General features: G+C 37.8%; 1 protein-coding gene across 2 annotated transcripts in view; it reads left to right on the top strand.

Annotated features, from left to right (window-relative positions):
- Nucleotides 1-20,404, top strand: part of pgap1 (post-GPI attachment to proteins inositol deacylase 1) — a 151,668-nt gene that overhangs the window by 35,906 nt on the left and 95,358 nt on the right. The window contains exons 7-14 of one of the 2 annotated variants that reach the window (XM_043692908.1): nt 3,697-3,763; nt 6,187-6,292; nt 6,371-6,429; nt 6,538-6,633; nt 9,769-9,818; nt 15,347-15,412; nt 17,903-17,954; nt 18,721-18,801. In XM_043692908.1, the coding sequence (XP_043548843.1) occupies nt 3,697-3,763; nt 6,187-6,292; nt 6,371-6,429; nt 6,538-6,633; nt 9,769-9,818; nt 15,347-15,412; nt 17,903-17,954; nt 18,721-18,801 (577 nt within the window). The remainder of the gene's footprint in view (nt 1-3,696; nt 3,764-6,186; nt 6,293-6,370; nt 6,430-6,537; nt 6,634-9,768; nt 9,819-15,346; nt 15,413-17,902; nt 17,955-18,720; nt 18,802-20,404) is intronic. The other variant, XM_043692909.1, reaches the window with a different exon arrangement.

Here is a 20,404-nt window from a genome sequence, read left to right as displayed (position 1 = left end):
GGTATCAAGGTCTGGCCATCATTATCAACTTGACCAGATTATCAACAGATGGCACAACCTGCCTGGCTTCTTCCAAATCTGCACCCTCTACATCACTAATTGTAACACTGAGCACTCCCTGAGCATTAGTATGAAGGTGTCACCCAAAGGTTTCACAGCTCCAAATGCAATGGCCTACCATGTACTAATTTCTGCCAAATACTAGTAATTGTAACAAAAGAAATAAAATTTTAAGGAAAATTAATTTAAGAAAAGCTGTGGAAAATTCTTTATCACCCAGCTAATGTTGCAAGTGTGCACTGGCAAGCCAGAAGGTGGTTTGAAGTGCGTCTACTTCAATGCCAGGAGCATTCGGAATAAGATGGGTGAACATGCAGCATGGATTGGTACCTGGGACTTCGATGTTGTGGCCATTTTGGAAACATGGATAGAGCAGGGACAGGAATGGTTGTTACAGGTTCTAGGGTTTAGATGTTTCAGTAAGAACAGAGACGGTGGTAAAAGAGGGGGAGTGTGGCATTGTTCGTCAAGGACAATATTATGGTGGCAGAAAGGATGTTGAAGGACTTGTTTACTGAGGTAGTATGGGCTGAGGTTAGAAACAGGAAAGCAGAAGTTACCCTGTTAGGAGTTTTCTACAAGCCTCTGGATAGTTCCAGAGATGTAGAGGAAAGGATAGCAAAGATGATTCTTGATAGGAGCGATAGTTATAGGGTAGTTGTTATGGGGTATTTGAACTTTCCAAATATTGACTGGAAACACTATATTTTGAGTACTTTATATGGGTCAGTTTTTGTCCAATGTGTGCAGGAGGGTTTCCCGACACAGTATGCAGACAGGCCAACAAGGGGCGAGGCCACATTGGATTTGGTATTGGGTAATCAACCAGGCCAGGTGTTAGATTGGGAGGTAGGTGAGCACTTTGGTGATAGTGGCCACAATTCAGTAATATTTACTTTAGTGATGGAAAGGGATCAGTATGTAACGCAGGGCAAGACGCATAGCTGGGGGAAAGGCAATTATGATGCAATTAGGCAAGAGTTAGGATGCATAAGATGGGGAAGGAAACTGTAAGGGATGGGCACAATTGAAATGTGGAGTCTATTCAAGGAACAGCTACTGCATGTCCATGATAAGTATGTACCTGTCAGGCAGGGAGGAAGTGATCGAGAAAGGGAGTCATGGTTTACTAAAGAAGTTGAATCTTATGTCAAGAGGAAGAAGAAGGCTTATGTAAGGATGAGACGTGAAGGCTCGGTTAAGGCACTTGAGAGTTACAAGTTAGCCAGAAAGGATCAAAAGAGAGAGCTAGGAAGAGCCAGGAGAGTACGAGAAGTCATTGGCAGCTAAGATCAGGGAATACCCTAAAGCTTTCTATAGGTATGTCAGGAATAAAAGAATGACGACAGTACGATTAGGGCCAATGAACGACAGTAGTGGGAAATTATATGTGGAGTCAGAGGAAATAGGAGAAGTACTAAATGAATATTTTTCATTAGTATTCACACTGGAAAAAGACATTTTGTTGAGAAGAATACTGAGATACAGGCTACTAGACTAGACGACGTTGAGTTCACAAAGAGGAGTTGTTAGCAATTCTGGAAGGTGTGAATATAGATAAGTTCCCTGGGCTGAATGGGATTTATCCTAGTATTCTCTGGGAAGCCAGGGAGGCGATTGCAGAGCCTTTGGCTTTGATCTTTATGTCGTCATTGTCTACAGGAATAGTGCCAGAAGACTGGAGGATAGCAAATGTTGCCCCCTTGTTCAAGAAAAGGGGGTAGAGACATCCCTGGCCAATTGTAAACCAGTGAGCTTTACTTTGGTTGTGGGTAAAGTGTTGGAAAAGGTTATAGGAGATAGGATTTATAATTATCTAGAAATGAATAAGTTGTTGTGGTTCTGTTCGCCGAGTTGGGAATTTGTGTTGCAGATGTTTAGTCCCCTGTCTAGGTGACATCCTCAGTGCTTGGGAGCCTCCTGTGAAGTGCTTCTGTGATGTTTCCTCCGGCACCCGAGCTACAAATCTTCTCCCAAACTTTGAAGGAATAAATTGATTAGGGATAGTCAGCGTAGTTTTGTGAAGGGTAGGTCATGCCTCACAAACCTTACTGAGTTCTTTGAGAAGGTGACCGAACATGTGGATGAGGGTAAAGCGGTTAATGTGGCGTATATGGATTTCAGTAAGGCATTTGATAAGGTTCCCCATGGTAGCTATTGCACAAAATAGGAGGCATGGGATTGAGGGTGATTTAGCGGTTTGGATCAGAAATTGACTAGCTGGAAGAAGACAGAGGGTGGCAGGAGATGGGAAATGTTCATCCTGGAGTTCAGATGCTAGTGATGTACTGCAAGGATCTGTTTTGGGGCCATTGCTGTTTGTCATTTTTATAAATTACCTGGATGAGGGCTTTGAAGAATGGATTAGTAAATTTGCGGATGACACTAAGATTGGTGGAGTTGTGGATAGTGCCAAAGGATGTTGCAGGTTACAGAGAGACATAGATAAGCTGCAGAGCTGAGTTGAGAGGTGGCAAATGTGTTTAATGTGGAAAAGTGTGAGGTGATTCACTTTGGAAGGAGCAACAGGAATAAAGAGTGCTGGGCTAATGGTAAGATTCTTGGTAGTGTAGATGAACAGAGAAATTTTGGTGTCCATGTACACAGATCCTTGAAAGTTGTCACCCAGGTTGATAAGGTTGTTAAGAAGGCATATGGTGTATTGGCGTTTATTGATAGAGGGATTAAATTTTGGAAGCATGTGGTCATGTTACAGTAGTACAAAACTCTGATGCACTTGGAGTGTTGTGTGCAGTTCTGGTCACCACATCATAGAAAAGATGTGGAAGCTTTGGAAAAGATTCAGAGGAGATTTACTAGGATGTTGCCTGGTATGGAGGGACGGTCTTATGAGGAAAGGATGAGGGATTTGAGGCTGTTTTCATTAGAGAGAAAGTTGAGAGGTGACTTAATTGAGACATATAATCAGAGGGTTAGATAAGGTGGACAGTGAGAGACTTTTTCCTCAGATGGTGATGGCCAATATGAGGGGGCATAGCTTCAAATTGAGGGTTGAGAGATATAGGACAGATGTCAGAGGTTGTTTCTTTACTCAGAGTATTAGGGGCATGGAATGCCCTGCCTGCAACAGACTCACCAACTTTAAGGGCATTTAATGATCATTGGATAAACATTTGGATGAAAATGGAATAGTTTAGGTTGGTTGGACTTCAGATTGGTTTCAAAGGACAGCACAATATTGAGGCCGTGTAATGCTCTATGTTATCAAGGTGTCGGTATTGCCATAAAGCTGATAATGTAAGGATTAATCTGAACTTAGTTGACTCCTGTATTGCCCCACACTGTTGGAGAAATAACACGACTACAAAGTTGCAATTCTGTATGATCTAATCAAAACTGACAACTGATTTTTATGTTCATACATTGCTTGGTTTAATCTATCAAATTTTAAAAACATATTTTATTTCTTTTTGTGAGGCGAAATATGTGATAAAAAGATCTATACATCACAAAGTGAATCCACTTTGAATATTTAATCTTATTTTAAATTGTTCACCTTTTGTCTATAAATGTACAGGTATTCTGTACTGTAAGTCTTTTTAGGATAATGAGAGTGACTCTAGTTAGAGTTCTAAGTATAGCACAATACTGAATTGCATTTTCTTGTTTTCTCAGGTGTAAAGAGCTGGTCCTAGCCACTGTTAGAGCTTTTTTTGATCTTGTTGATCATCAGACCAATCAGGTAGACTTAATTTTGTGTATTTTTTTCATTATTAATAATTGTAGCATGAATTTTATTGATAAATTTCATAGCTCTGGATAATTACTGTTATGGTAAAAATAGAGCCATTTAAAACTTCTTATTTAGTGCTCCATACTATGTTAAAAATTGTTTGTTAAGGTATTTGTTACCATGTATTTTATTTAAAGGCAATGCCTATGTTTTCACTGAAGGATTTTGTATTTTACCATTTTGATTGTGGGTAAATTCCTAGCCTTCATATTGGATTTTTCAAGAAGAATGTTCATTATGGATAAAGAGTCACGAAACTGAGAGTCAACATCAGGAATATAACCAGATTTTGATTCTTCCATTTGAGAGAGCAAAACTAACAGAATTTCCTTCCTTTTGAATACTGTCAAGTTATTATTAAATGTTATTTAAAGGACTGTAACAAAATGGCAAAGCTTTGGTAGACAAGTCCTTGGTTTGATCTTGCATCAAAACAACATTGAACACAGGGCATCATACTTAGAATTGTGGAATAAAGTTGTAAGTAATTTACTGGAAGTGAGAAGAAGTGTAATATTGATATGAGCTTTTGCAGCAGAGAAAATAGTATGTTTTGTATTCCCATAGTTTTGCTGTTTAGTGGTATACCTGAGAAAAGAGAAGCCTGAAGTTTCAGTTGCCCATGGTGGCATGTTTGGAGGTAAGGTGACCCGCAAACAATACAGAATCCAGTCCAGCTGCCTCCATGGCACATTCCCACCTCCCTCCATGGCACATTCCCATCTCCATGGGATTCTGAAAGAGAAAGATTAATGATGGGAATAATTATGTGTAAGAGTGCAGTGAGTAACCAATTAAGTACCTTAAAAGCTTAATTAATGACATTCTTCTGACATTGACTGAATTTTTGATCATGTATGCAGGACACTTATGGTGTTAAGAATGCTGTCATGAAACTCTGATGACCTCTCAGCTACAGAGCATACAACAACTAAAGCCAGAGAGTCCAATCTGTTTGGATCTTTTAGCCACAACTGCAACAGTGCTAATTAATTTGGTGGAATCGTCCTCGTGATTCCCGTCGGCCCTCACCTTGCTGGTCGTGTAACATTCCTGATTTGTAGCCAGCAACTGGGTGCCTATGTCCTTGCACGCTTCAGCCTGCCTATTTTTGCAGTAGATCTTTGAATGCTGCAAGACCTGCTGTTCACCCTCTAAACTGAGTTCTTGGAAGCAACCACTTAATTAGCCATTTCCTTAAAATCAGTCCCTGGGCCAGCATGTATGGCTTCCCAACCTGCATATCATATGGACTGTGGAAGTCGGAAGAAAAGTTCAGTTCCCCAGTATCTTTGTTATTGTTTCCTGATACCTAATGCCATTTAATAGGTTAAGAGTGGTTAGTTTATAGTGTTAAAGTATTCGTGAAGAATTCTTTGGTTTTAATTCATAGTAATTGTGATGATATTATTCATGGAAATTCAGGTGGTTAAAAGTTTTTTTTAAGAAGTGTAATTAGCCTCATGGGAAGGATTACAGAATTAGCTCAGCATGTAAGATTCTCTTCAAAAGATAATTTCTTGCTCTAACTGCCAGTTCAATAATAAAAGAGCTTCCTCTGCAGGCAAACTGTAAACTTTACCAGGGCTGTGTGTAGTGTCTATAGTAGACTGGGACCACTTTTGCAAAATCTTGTACCTTCTATGATTTTCCTCGAGTGATTGTCTGAATGAGGTTCACCTTGACTGGTGTTAATGGAACTAGGCTGTAGAATTGATATTGATATAAGCCACAATTACTCTTCATTCAGCTGATATCAGCCACCTATCCGATGCCTGAAACCATGTGATACATGTAGTTCGAGAGCCAGCATCTCATCATAGATCAACAGAGATCCCTAGCTTTGAAATCTTTCGAAGACAGTGAGCAGCGCTCAACCAAATCCATATTAGATATAAATAATGAAGCCATCTGCTCGATAATTTGAAGATGAGCAGCAAAACTAGGTGCAATTGTGATCATGTGTCCCAGATCATAGATCTGATCACATCAATCTGCTCACAAAGGTCAGATACCTTATTTCTCCATTCTGCATGCCAGACAGCCATTGATTTATTCTGCAAATTAGATGCACCTGTCATATAAAAGTAGTTGTAGGGTCTTGAGAGTGTGAGGTGTGATTCTTGTGTAACCTTTAATAGAATATTTGCACAATAAAGTAAGGTCTTACAATTGATCTGACATGTTGAAAATAATGTAAACTATGGATTTACTAGGATTTTGTTACTTCAGTAACTAATGAATTTTAAATATGCTACTCTTCATGCCTATGGAGCTGACATTATAAGATTACACTGCATTATTGTAGATCAAAGTCAAAATTCAGATTTTTCAAAAACTTAGTTGGGCCTTATTGATGGTTTGTTTTTAAGATAACATCAGATCTAGAGAAGAGGATATCTGTTCTCCATCATCATTTTGTCAACTATTCAGAAAAGTACTCTGAGGATAATCTTGAGTCTTCAGTCGAATTCTCAGGTTTGAAGTGGTACATTGTTTAAAATCAGTGATTTAGCTAAATGTGTAAATTATGTTTAACATATGTGTTTATTTTAGATTCATCTGCAACATGGAGTGTAATTAACACATACAGTTGGACTTATAGCAGTCCAGAGGTACTATCTTTATGAAACTTTTAAGCTGCTGCCAATATAAACTTTCTTCATATATTCTGAATGAATTTTCAATTTTGAAATTATATATTTGCCAAAAATATCTTTCAGTTTTCTGCATGGGAACCCAAGGCAGCATATTTTCTTTTACCGCTTCCAAGTGAAGGGGAACCCCACAATAATTTATATTGTCGAACTACTAATTTGGTAAGGAAACACTCCTTTATAGTCGTAATATTGCAGTTGTAACAACTTTTACTTAAGCATTTATTACCATACATAGTAAACTGCATGAATATTTTTAGATATATTATTGGAAAGAACAATGGGTGGCCTATGCATCACAAATGGAAAGATCTGCACCATTGAGAAACAATTTCTATAAGACCATAAGATACAGGAGCAGATTTAGGACATTTAGCCTTCTGAGTCCACTCCACCATTCAATCAATGACTGAAATGTTTCTTAATCCCATTTTCTGTCCCTAACTCTTGATCAACTATCTAACTCTGTCTGAAAGATACTCAATGATTTGACCTCCACAGCTTTCTGTGGAAATGAGTTCCACCGTTTAACCATCCTCCAGCTGAAGAAATTCCTCTTCATCTCAGTTCCATAGGGCCATCCTTTCACTCTGAGGCCATGCCTTTGGGTCCTCGTCTCTCCTAGGAGTGGAAACATCTTTTCCATGTCAGTTCTATCCAGGCCTCTTGATGTTCTGTTTCAATGAGATCCCCCCTCATCTTTCTAAACTCGATTGAGTACAGACCAAGAGTCCTCAGCTTCTATATGACAAGACCTTCATCCCCAGAATCATTTTTGTAAGCTTCCTCTGAAACCCTTCCAATATTAGCAAATCCTTCTTAGATATGGAGCCCAAAACTGCTCCCAATATTCCAAATGCGGTTTAACTAGAGCATTATATAGATCAGCAGTGCATCCCTGCTTTTGTAGTATAGTCCCGCAATGAATAAATGCAAATATTGCATTTGCCTTCTTAACTGCCAACTGATCCTGAATGTTAACTAGAAGAGAATCCTGAACTAAATATTTTGTGCTTCAGATTTCCAAAGTTATTTCCTATTTAGAAAATAGTTTGTGCCTCTATCCTTCCTACCGAAGTACATAACCTCACACTTTCCAATCTGTCACATTTTTGCCTATTGTGTTATCTTGTCCAAGACCATCTGCAGCCTCCCCATTTCCTCAACGTTACCTGTTCTTCCACCTCTCTTTGTGTCATCTGTCAACTTAGCAATAATGTCCTTAGTTCCTTCATTCAGATCATTAATGTATAATATGAGTAGTTGTTGTCACAACACTGATCCCTGCGGAAGAAGATCCCTTTATCTCCACTCTCTATAAGTCAGCCAAACCTCTATCCATGCCAAGTACCTTGCCTTTAACACAATGGGCTCTTGTCTTATTTAGCAGCCTCTTGTGTGGCACCTTGTTGAAGGCCTTCTGAAAATCCAAATAGATTACGTCCCCTGACTCTCTTTTGTCTAACTTGCATGTTACCTCCTCAATGTGTTCTAACAGATTTATCTGGCATGCTCTCCCTTTGACAAAGCTATGCTAAATTCAACCATTTTTTGCTTTGCTCTTCCAAGTACTCCACAATTTCATCCCACAAATAAACTCTAAAATCTTACCAACGACTGGGCTCTAGCTAACTGGCCTTAAATTTCCTGTCTTCTGCCTCCCTCCTTTCTGAAACAGGTGTTATATTAATCATTTTCCAAGCTTCTGGGATTATCGCTGATTGCTGTATTTACTGAAAGATCACCTGCAATGCCTCCACAGCCTCCACATCTGTCTCCTTCAGAACTTCCTCTGGTCTGGGTGATTTATCCACCTTCAGACTTTTCAGCTTCCCCATCACCTTCTCCTTAATGATGACCATAATACCTTTGTCCCTTGACTCCCTTGAATTTCTGGAATGCTGCTAGTATTTTCTATTTTAATACAGATGTAAAATATCACTACTTGGTTCCTCCACTTTTTCTTTGTTCCCTGTTACTACTAGCCTCATTTTCCAGTGGTCCAATGTCCACTCTTGCCTCTCTCTTACTTTTTAGATATGTTAAAAAAAACTTTTGCAATATTCTTTCAACTAGCTAACTCACCTCATATTTCATCTACTCCCTTTCTTTATTGCTCTTTTAGTTGTCCTCTGCTGGTTTTTAAAAGGCTTTCCAATCCTCTTTTCCTCACTAATCTTCTCTACATATGCTGTCCCTCACTTCTCTTATCAACCACAGTTGCCTTATCCTCCTTAGCATGTTTCTTTTTCGTTGGGATGAATTTCTGCTGTGCCTCTCAAATTACCCCAGAAACTCCTGCTAGTGCTGCTCCGGTTTCTTCCCTGTTAGGCTCACCTTCCAATCAACTTTGGACAACAACTCCCTCATGTCCTTGTAGTCATTTTTTACTAAATTGTAATACTGTTACATCTGATTCTCAAATTGCAGGTGAATTCTAACAAATTGTGGTCACTGCCATCAAGGGTTCCTTCCCATAGCTCCCTAATAAACACTATCTTATTAAACAGTGGCACCGTGGCTCAGTGGTTAGCACTGCTGCCTCACATTGCTTGGGACCTGGGTTCGATTCCAGCCTCAGGTGACTTTCTGTGTGGAGTTTGCACATTCTCCCTGTGTCTGCGTGGGTTTCGTACCACAATTCAAAGATGTGCAGGTTAGGTGAACTGGCCATGCTAAATTGCCCATAGTGTTCAGGGATGTGTAGGATGGGTGCATTAGTTAGGGGTGAATGTAGAGTAATAGGGTAGGGGAATGGGTCTGGGTGGGTTACTCTTTGGAGGGTCAGTGTGGACTCATTGGGCCAAATGGCCTGTTTCCACAATATGGGATTCTATGATTGTATGCACATCATCAAATTCAAAATTGCCTGTTCTGTAGTGAGCTCTATCACAAATGGCTGCAAAAAACCCATCTCATAAACATTCCAGAAATTGCTTTCCTTGGGATCTGCTACCAATCTGATTTTCCCAGTCCACCTGCATATTGAAGTCCCCCATGGTTATTGTAACAGTGCTATCCTTACATATCTTTTCTATTTCCTGCTTTATTATCTACCCCACATCCTGACTGCTGCAAGGATACCTATACATAACTCCCAGCAGGGTCTTTTTTACCTTTGCATTCTACTTGATTGTTTACAAACCAATCTTAACATTCTTTTACAACAAAACAAAATATACTTCTTTGACTGGCCTAGTTGTACACTTGTGTCTTGGTTCACTAACTCACACCTCAGTTTGCATTTTGAATTACTTTGACACAACCTCAAATGCATCTGGATTTTTGAATTGACAGGAGCCAAGTACTTGGATCTATGGCTGTGTGAAGGTTGACCAGTCTGCTTGGTAAGTTATTCTTAACAACTGTTATTTCTTTGTGAAACTGTGGACACAATTATGTTAAGATACTAGTGCATTTTTTGGTGTTTATAAAAGAGAGTTGAGAACTTTAGATGGATAGGATCCTATGTTGTTACTACTTACAGTTTTTTCTTGAATAGCTTGCATTATAGGAAACATTTTCAGTCAGAACCTCATGCTTGGCAAATGTCATCTAGTTGGCATGTTACTAGTATAAAAATGGTTTTGTCTGTATGTACAGGTCTTTTGTGACTAATAAGTTGCATCTCAATAGAAAGAATGAGATCTGGATACTGCTAAATGCTAACATCAGATTCTGACAAGCCCACAAGCTGACAGTTGTATAAGCTTGAGGCTGATGTGTGATAAAACTGAAGAGAAACAAATGTTGTGGCAGTGAGACTAATCAAAGACTGCAGCATTAATTCATACCTGAAATATATATGCTAAAATCAAATTTTGAATAGAAACAAAAATGTTTAATAGTTGTGCTCACAATTTTGTTGCATTTTTAAACTTCCATGCAAGATTTTGTATTGCAGTCTGTGTTGTTGACTGCTCTTGTTTAACGAGATACGTGTAGTGAACATAGCCAGGGGCTACGATGGGGAGTCTGTGGCAGGGATGAAGGCTGTTTTTTCCTTCTATTTTGATTTTAAGAGCTGCCATGAAGGATCATGACATCGAGACAGGCTTTTTAAACCAGCTTATCTCAGCACTTGGCAGCCACTCTGCCTCCAAACTATTTCCAGAGGTGACAAACACAATTCCAATCACTACCTGCCCACAACTGTTTGACACACTTTCTCCTGAATTGGGTTTGCAGATCCGGATGTTTTACCACCTGTGCATGTTTGACTATGGAGTGGACGTTCAGGCCTAGACTCTTGTTTGCTGTGTGATAGTCTACTATTCTGAAGCCTTCGGACTACATTTGTGTCCCCAATTGTTCCAGTTTCAGTCATTGTTGCATCCAAAAAATACATCTCGAGGTCCTTGATGATATCACAGATCAGAAGGAGCTGAGATGTATTTGAATTATTTATTTAAAACCTAGCTATTCAAAGGCTGCAGATTAAATTAGATTACTTACAGCGTGGAAACAGGCCCTTCGGCCCAACAAGTCCACACTGACCCTCCAAAGAGCAACCCACCCAGACTCATTCCCCTACATTTACCACTTCACCTAACACTAAGGGCAATTTAGCTTGGCCAATTCACCTAACCTGCACATTTTTGGACTGTGGGAAGAAACCGGAGCACCCGGAGGAAACCCACGCAGACATGGGGAGAATGTGCAAATTCCATAGAGACAGTTGCCTGAGGCAGGAATTGAACCTGGGTCTCTGGCGCTGTGAGGCAGCAGTGCTAACCACTGTGCCACCGTGCTGCCCATTAATGTGTGCCACAAGAATACAACCACCAAATATTTATGTAATGTATGAGATACCCATTGAACAGTTTGAACACTTGAAAGACTTGTTAGACAAGGTGCCAACAGTAGTAATATGAAAATGGCAGAAATCAACATCAGTTTTCCAAGCCTTTCAGAATAAAGTTTTGTAAATATACTTGTTTAGACATGTGATGATGCACCTCCATTGGTCAGTGGGACCTGGAACCTGGGCCCACTGGCCCAAAGGTAGAGACACTACGATTGTGCTACAAGATCCCACCCTTTTAGAATAAGTTTATGGCTTGACCTGGGATGTGGACATCAGCCAGTCTTAGCTCAATATTGTCTGCATCTGTAGCAATGTCTATTGTAAGCATTTTCGATTATCTGGGTGGTGTGACAAACAAAAAAAAAACCCCACAAATAATCTGTAATTGCAGAAACACTATTTCGTCAAACTTGGTCATCCACTTTCTCCTCTCCTAAAAAAAACTCACCTCCTCCATGCCTCCCAAGAAATGATAGGTAAGTAAATACATCCATGACAACATTTTAAATTGTACTTCATTTGAGTTTAGGAACACCAATTCAAATCAGATTGTTATAATCAGTGCCATTTTCATCAGGAAAATGTGAAGTATATTGAGGATATCCACTTTCCCTCACTTATTGTGTTACATACTGTTAAAGTATTCAGAATTGAAAAAGATATAAATATTTGCATGCATTTCCATAGTTTCCTTTTATAGTCAATATGGATCATGTTTTCATCAAGCTAATTGCATAGTCAGTAAAGTATTAAACTAACCAGCAGACTTGCAAATTTTACATTTGGTAACCTTTCTGTTTTAGTAAATGTAAAAGTTATTTTCCAAGCCTTTCAGAATAAAGTTTTGTAAATCTACTTGTTCAGACAAGTAGATTTACAAAAATTTACAAATAATTTGAAACTATTGGATTAGATCTATGCAATTAAAGACCAGATTTGTTATGTTGGATTGTCCTGTGATACCCAGTGCCATTTATTCATTTTAGGTCAGTAGCAAATATGAGGATTTCTCCTTACCCTTGAATGATTGGTATAGATTTAAGAAAAACTGCAAGAAAATGCCTCCAGAGGGCAGTGTATAGTAGTGCCTGACTTGACAAAGCTACAATATGCTGAGAGGAATGTTCTCTCCCTTCATTTTCCTGGATAGAGTTTTCGGTTTCAGTTAATTTGTTTTTAGGGCTGTCCCTAAAGACACAAGATGTTGAGCCTCAATAAGCCGGAGATGTTCCTAGCAATATATGAAGGAGTGACCTGAGTAGAGCTTTGTGATCAAGTTGCTTTTGTGCTAATTCTGATGTTTTTATAATACCTTTTTTGTACTCTAGTCTGAGGAAAATGACCTGGTGCTGCTCTACCCTTTATTTATTACATCTTTATTCCAGGCTGTACCAGGACCAGTTCAAGTATAGGATTGAAAATGTAAGAGTTGCTATTTCTAGTTATGCTGAAGGATCTCTAATGTCGATTGAATATCCTGAAATTGAATATGATGAATGATTCATATACTGATTAATTTCATTGTGGTCTGAACTGGTGCCTCCCCTTAGGTTTTCTTCAGCCATTTTATTCATATTGAGCAACTGCTTTTCTAGTGTCGATTTGTTCAGTTATAGATTTTTTAAGACACTGCCTTGGTCACTTCTTCAATGCAGAGTACCGTAATGCATGAAGTTCAGTATGCTAAATTAATTTAACATAGGAGGCAAGATTGTTGCCCAAGGTTGGACATGTTAAATTTTTCCATGATGGCAAGTGCACTGAGAGTCAGTCCCTCTGTCAATCTTGTTGCATCTTGACCTAGTTTTGTTTTGAAAGGTAAACCCTTGGTATTACTAAATTGCTATCTACACTGAAAAGATCAGTGGGGGAGCTGGTTGTTTAGTAAATTGAAATAACCGCAGCAGAATCTTTCTCTGTGCTGGTCTCAAAGAAGGAATGGCATAGTTGGCAGTGAAGAAGTTTTTCTAAAATTACAAAGGGATCTTTATCAAATGGGTCAATTGGTTGAAAATGGCAGATGGAGTTCCAACTGGATAAATGCAAGTTATTGCATTTTGGTACAACAAACAAGGGTGGGGCTCTGGGTGGTGTTGTACAACAGATGGACCTAGGGGTGCAGGTACATAATTCTTTAAAGTTTGTGTCACATAGACAGGATGGTTAAAAAGGCATTTGGCATGCTTGCCTTCATTGCTCAGTTCTTTGAGTATAGGAGTTGGGATGTTATGTTGAAGTTGTACAGGACTTTGTGAGGCTTCTCTGTGTCCATTTCTGGTTGCCCAGTTATAGGAAGGATATTATCAACCTGGAGAGGGTTCAGAAGAGATTTACCAGGAAGTTGCCAGGTATGGAAGGTTTGAGTTATAAAGAAAGGTGAGGTAGACTGGGACTTTTTTTCACAGGAGCGTACAAGGTTGAGAGGTGACCTGATAATAATGAGTGGTATAGATAGAGTCAATGGCAGTTGTCTTTTCTAAGATAGGGTGTTTTAAGACCACGGGCACATTTTTAAGGTGAGAAGAGGGAGATTAAAAAAAGACATACAACGCAACTTTTTTACACAGAGGGTGGCTCGAGTGTGGAATGAACATCCTGAGGAAGTGGTGGATGGGGGTACAATTACAACATTTAAAAGAGATTTAGATGGATACATGAATAAGAAACATTTGGAGGGATATGGGCCAGGAGCAGATAGATGGGACTAGTTTAGTTTGGGATTATTGTTTGGCATGGACTGGTTAGACCGAAGGGTCTATTTCCACACTGTATAACTCTATAAAAGCAATTCCATATTGGCTAGTCAAGTCTTTTGGACATCTCCAAGTGTTTTTCAGCAATTTAGGTTAATCGTTATATGTTGGGAGCGTGTTAACCAATTTGCCCACAAGATCACAATGTGATCATGACCAGATAACTTGTTTTAATGGTAGCGGTTAAGGAATAAATGTTAGCCAGGACCCTAGAAAAGATAGCACTGCTGTTGTCCAAATAATGGGATTGAATCTTTTATATGCCCATGGATGTTTAGTTATGGTTCATTAGCTATGGAAAATGCAGGGTTACAGGGATAGGGTAAGACTGCTGGGTGGGCTGCTCTTCAGAGGCTTTGTGTGGACTCGATGGGCTAAATGGCCTGCTTCCACAATGTAGGAATTCTATGATTTTATGTGTAATTGAGAGTGAAGACCTTGCTTCAGTTTAGTATTACATCCAGTATAGTTGCCCTGTTACTGGATGCAGCCTGGATTTTGTGCAAGAGTCTCTGAAATGGAACTTAAACACAAACTTCTGATTGAGAACCAGTAGTGCTATCACTGAGACCATAGATGTCTTTAGATAATCCCAAATGTAGCTGAAGGGAAGAAATCCAAATTTTGCCTTTTGTTGACTTCTATATTTTCAGTTAAAGAATGTGCAAATCAGATATAATTTACCAAATAAGAACACAAGGCAGAAATAAAAGCGAAAGTGAGGACTGCAGATGCTGGAGATCAGAGCTGAAAAATGTGTTGCTGGAAAAGCGCAACAGGTCAGGCAGCATCCAAGGAGCAGGAGAATCGACGTTTCGGGCATAAGCCCTACTTCAGGAATAATTCCTGAAGAAGGGCTTATGCCCGAAACGTCGATTCTCCTGCTCCTTGGATGCTGCCCGACCTGCTGCGCTTTTCCAGCAACACATTTTTCAGCAGAAATAAAAGTGCCAACATTTAATTGTTATAGAAATGTTTACAAAAGGCTAATTTGTATTAGGACTAGTTTGTTGCATGTGTGTTAAATAGAATATTGGTATCCCAAGGATGACTGTGATCTATTGACTTGTTTTTCTTTTCTCCATATTTTTCATTGGAATCCTGTGAGCAGATATTTAATTTATACATGGAAAGAGCAGAATCAGAATTGATGGTACTAAGAAGAAGGAATATTTCCATGTTATATGACCTTTTGATGTAGTTATTATGGAATTTAAGGTACCTCCATAACTGTTGGCACCTATCAGTAAGGCTCGCACTCAGTGTAATCCTTGTTATTTTCTGACTTACGTTTTGTTTGTTTTCTTTATGATAGTGCTGGGAAATGGAATCCTTTCCCTTTTTATGCTCTCAGTCACCACTTGAAGTACTTCACTGTTAGGTATGACATGGACTGGTTGCATTGCAGGTTTTGTGCCTGTATTTCTCATGTAGATGATTCCTGATGCCAGAAAGGCACCCCTACTTGCACCAGTGCATGTTCAACACAGTGTAAACTCCTTTCTTTTCTTTTATCTTCTCCCTTCCAACCCTAATTTTACATATGACTGAAATCAGAGATTTGCAATAATGCACCATTGGAAGATTTTTAAGCATGTAATTTTTTTGATTGCCCTTGTGCACTTGTAGATGTGATGATGCTTCCAATTATCTATACAGTTTTTAAAAACTGGTCTATGCTATGTTTTTCAGGACTATCATTTTAAATTTTCAAGAAGTTCTAAAGTGTTAAATTTGCATTATACATATTCATACATATTTTCTTAATGCCACTTATTTCTGATACTCTTCAAATTTAATGAAAATCTGAGTGGGAAGGGCATATTTAGAATGCAAGCATAATTCTTTAAGATGACAACAGATCTATTAGAAAAACAGATTCATAATGTGACTGGATACTTTAAATTGCCTTGAGATAATGCTAGTTTCTGTCAGGATTACTGAGGGTGAAAGAAATGTTGCCTATCTCACCCAGTTAATAACCATTGTCAATGTGAAAAATTGTTGCCTTGTTGGGTCACTGTGTTAGACTATCATCTATAATGGCTTTGTTTTCTTGCTGCTTGGTTGTGTCACCTGAGCCATGTGGCATGTATAACAAGTGAATCGCAGTGGGATAGTTTTATGTATCTTGTGATCAGCCTGAAAAATATAATGTCAATAGCTGGAAGCAAGTCACTTGCCTACGTTGCAAGTGGCTATTTGGTGCAAAGGCCGAAATATCCCGAGATCTAGATACAAAGAAACCTTAAAAACTGAGTTAAAGAAAATACAGCAATTTATTTTAACAAGTGTTGTAAATTTGAAAGTTGGAAAATTAGACTTTGAAGTGGTGAAAGTAATAGTCCTTAATTAAAGAATTAGTCTCTATTGAACATGCCAAGTTCAAAATGCTACTTCTGAATGTCATTTGCAATTGTATTCCCTTTGAAGTTAGTTGCAATAACTCTTCCTGAAAGCAGAGAGGAATAAGAAAAGCCTGCACTGCTGATGTAATGTCACCAATTTCTGGAAAAGATACATGGATATTCAACAGTTCCTCCCAGCAAGAATAATGTGAATTGGGATGGAGGGAATCCTAATTTGTAATCAGAATGTTATGTATATACTTAAGAAAAGCTTCTGTGATCTGTCTCTAAATAACTTGCGAGTTGAAATAAGGGATATATAAATAAATTGGGAATGAGAAGATTGAGTTCAAAGTACAGAATTAAGGAAAGCTGTTCCCACTTTGTTGTAACTGAAACTTTGCACTTAAGAAGGAATAACAATATGAGAAACGAAATTAATTTGAAGGAACTAGCATTTTAGCTTATTGGGTCAAAGTAATTAATTGAATGATTCAGCCCCTGCTTTACTTGAATTAATCAGAATGTTTGATACTAATTCATATAATGTGGTGTATTTGTAAGGAAGATCAAAGAATATCATTGCAAAATCATAAATGATTGCTAAATTACATTTGCTCTTTCTTTATAAGCCTATTGTCATTTTGGTCCTGTATTTATAAATTATTGGCCAAATGCACCGGACTTGTTTTTACATCTTATGATTGATGGTATTTGTAGTATTTTTTATGTAAGATGGTTGTTAAGGTTTAACATTTTTTCGCAGTTTATCTTCATTGTTGTTACAGATTGGCAGTAAGTCTAGTTTTACCAAGCACACACTCTTGAAGTATCTCCCCCACCATCAGGATATCATGGCACTTTTCTCATTGTACAGTATATTAGTGATTTCTTTTGTTATTCTTGGGAAAAGTTAACCATGGCCAGTGCGCGCACTGAAATATTTCCCCTATAGTCTAGTGAAATAAAGGCACTGATAAGGTTCAAAAACCAGTAGAAAGTGGAAAGTTTGGTTGATTTTCTGAAGATTAGAAAAGATACATAATTTCAGACTGATCAGGTTATTTTGATATGCTTGTCTGCAACTAGATTAAAAACATAATCATCATTCATGGCCAGAAATTAATTATATTTTCAAAGGCTACAGAAATTGGCTGAGATAAAGGCAGAATAGGTACCAAGAAGTAATGAATTCAAGAATTCATGATTTAGAAAAATAGAAGTAATGTTCAAGCTCTTTTTATGTTCCATTTACATTCTTAATCTTTGTGTAGTGCACTCTCTTTCTTTATGTTTGACATTTAATCTTGATGTGAATGTAGTGAATTATATCATGTGCATGATTATGGTTGGCTTTGGCTACCCTCTTCTTTTCAATTTGCATATTTTTAAAGATTACTTTACCTTTTAATATTTGCTTGGGAATGTGGCATGAGTTCTTTGATCCATTGCAGTGAATGTCAACAGTTTCTAATTTTGATTTTATCATAAACATTTGGCCTGCAATTCAATTTTTCATGCAGCCAGGAAGGCATTGACTTGACTGGGGAAGCAGAATTATTGAAAATGTACAAGGTAAGATTAGAATTTCCATTCTAATGGTATTGCATACAGTTCTGAAGCTATTTTGCCTGATTAGAACTCTCTTTTTGGCTTTCCCGTCCAGACTGTTATCCTTCATTATGTTGTCTGCATACATGTTTCAGTTCACTTTGGTTTTCCCACTGGTTCAATCAAACATGACTATCTTCCCACGTAATCTATAAAAGTAAATTACTCTTGATGAAGCATTATGATTTTAGGATGAGGGTTAACCATATGTATGGATTGCTCGTGGCAATTCAAGCATGCAGTGTAAGTAGTATGTTCAGTCTATATGTATCTATCTTAAGCATAGAAGCAGACAACAGCATTGTTTGAAAAGTGGAGATTCTGACCAAAAAACCATCTTGGAGTTTGTAACAGCATTGTTTTGATTCTCTGCACCCAGATTATTCTGTCCTAATTCTGAAGTATCTTTATAAATATATGACCAAAGGTTAAGCTTAAAAATATTTGAGTATTTGAATTAAAAACTTTTGTGTTAATTTACAAATATGAGAGTTCAATTTGTCAGAAGTATCAGTTGGAATACAATTTTAATTATTTTTTTATCAACTATTAGAACACATTGATATCCAGCGCCAGTTTCTTTCAGTTAATTATTTGGTCAATGAATCAGGACTAATTGTTTAATTAATTGGCAGTACCTTCAACTACAATTATCATCCTGGATTTTCTAAAATTGCTAGTTTAATTTAGTACATATTTTCTAAATCCTAATCTGCTGTTTGTTTTTCAGATAGTAAACTTCAATCTGGATGATTACCGTTCTTTCTCTCATTTTATCATTCATATATCTAAGGCTAATGTCAATAAACGGGTAAGTGAAAACACAATATGACATTCACACAGTCTTATCTGCTTCCATTTACAAAATATTCTATTTTACCTCCTCCTCTGCTGAAATATTTGCAATTATTGCTTTTTATTTATAATTAGTGATAAACGCATGTATTTGTATAAAAGGAACAAAGAACTAACTCTGGCACTAGAGAGTTGAACATTAATTTAATACATCAGATTTCAGATCCCATCTCTGCTAGTCTTATCCAGATTATCTGGGGGAGGGAAAGTGTTTCGGGAGCATTCGCCTCCCACTTGCTTAAAATGAGATTCGCAACATTTTAAGAAACCAGTGATATTGATACCAACTGCATTTTGAAAAGTTCATAATATTTAGCTTTGATTGTCTTATCTGAAAAACTATCCTGGATATAGCTGTTTACCTGAAGCTAATACTTTCTAATATCTATTTGAAAAATGTATATTGCTATTATAAATTTTTGTTGGGCTAGTCCAACTAACTTGTTTGACCCTTAAGTAATATTCTGCTTTTACCCTATCCAAACTATTTACTACTTTGTATGTCTTAATGAAGACTGCATTTACTTCCTGTTGACTGCAGTATACTTGCTGGATTGGCTACAACTGTTAAACTTATCTCTTCCATTGCTAGAAGAACTTAATCTTTTTTTTGAATCATGGCTTACTTTAAAATCTAACAAACCTTTTAACACTGTTGGACTCAGCTTTACGTGGTGTAGAGCATGATGAGAGGCTAGCTATATCTTTACATCTTGGACAGGTGTCCCTGTTACCATTAGGTGCTGAATTCAAATTGATGCCTTCTGTATGACTATACCATAGTGTTTGTGAATTCACAGACTTTCTACTAATATATAGTTCTATTAAACTTGGTTATCTTTTGGTCCTTTCCTAATAGTGACCATTTGTTATATGGGAACCTAGCCAGTGAATGACAGCAGGCTATTAAATTGAGTGGAGCATCTTATCAGATTCAATTCAGTCCTTGCCAATGCTAGCTTATACACACTTCCAGCAACAGTTGCTGGAGCAGGAGACATCTGACACAATTTTGAGAACAGGAGTAGACTGTTCAGCTTTTGAACCAGTTCTAAATTCCGACTATATAATAGTTGATCTTTATCTTAACTTGACCTACGCATCTGGTTCCATAGTCTTAAATACCCTTGTTTAAATAGTGCATAGTTGAGTCAGGTGTGTTGTCGTCACCACTAACTCTGTACAGACTGACTGAGAGAGAAACATCTTGTCTGTGTGGATCATTTACTTACTACATAAATTTGCTGATTCGTAGGGATACTTGATGGCGTTTTTATTTCAGCTGAACTGAAAATGAAATTTGAATATTTAATTTGGTGTATAATGTATCATCATCTTTTGACAGTTTTATTTCTATTTCATTGAACAAAAACAAGTAACAAAGATCACAACTGTCCTCATAAGGCATAATTTACAGAATCCTCAATTCACGAGTCCTAAAGAGAAATAAATAAACCCATCACACTTATACAGTAAAATTGTCAGGCACTTCATTTTTGTTGCTGCTGTTGAGGAGAAAGATATTGTACTAAAAATTGACAGATGCAAAACAATATAAA

The sequence above is a fragment of the Chiloscyllium plagiosum genome, chromosome 7 (assembly GCF_004010195.1).
Source record: "Chiloscyllium plagiosum isolate BGI_BamShark_2017 chromosome 7, ASM401019v2, whole genome shotgun sequence".
Classification (NCBI taxonomy): Eukaryota; Metazoa; Chordata; class Chondrichthyes; order Orectolobiformes; family Hemiscylliidae; genus Chiloscyllium; species Chiloscyllium plagiosum.
The sequence above is the reverse complement of the archived record's forward strand: the minus strand, read 5'-3'. Positions and strand labels throughout refer to the sequence as shown.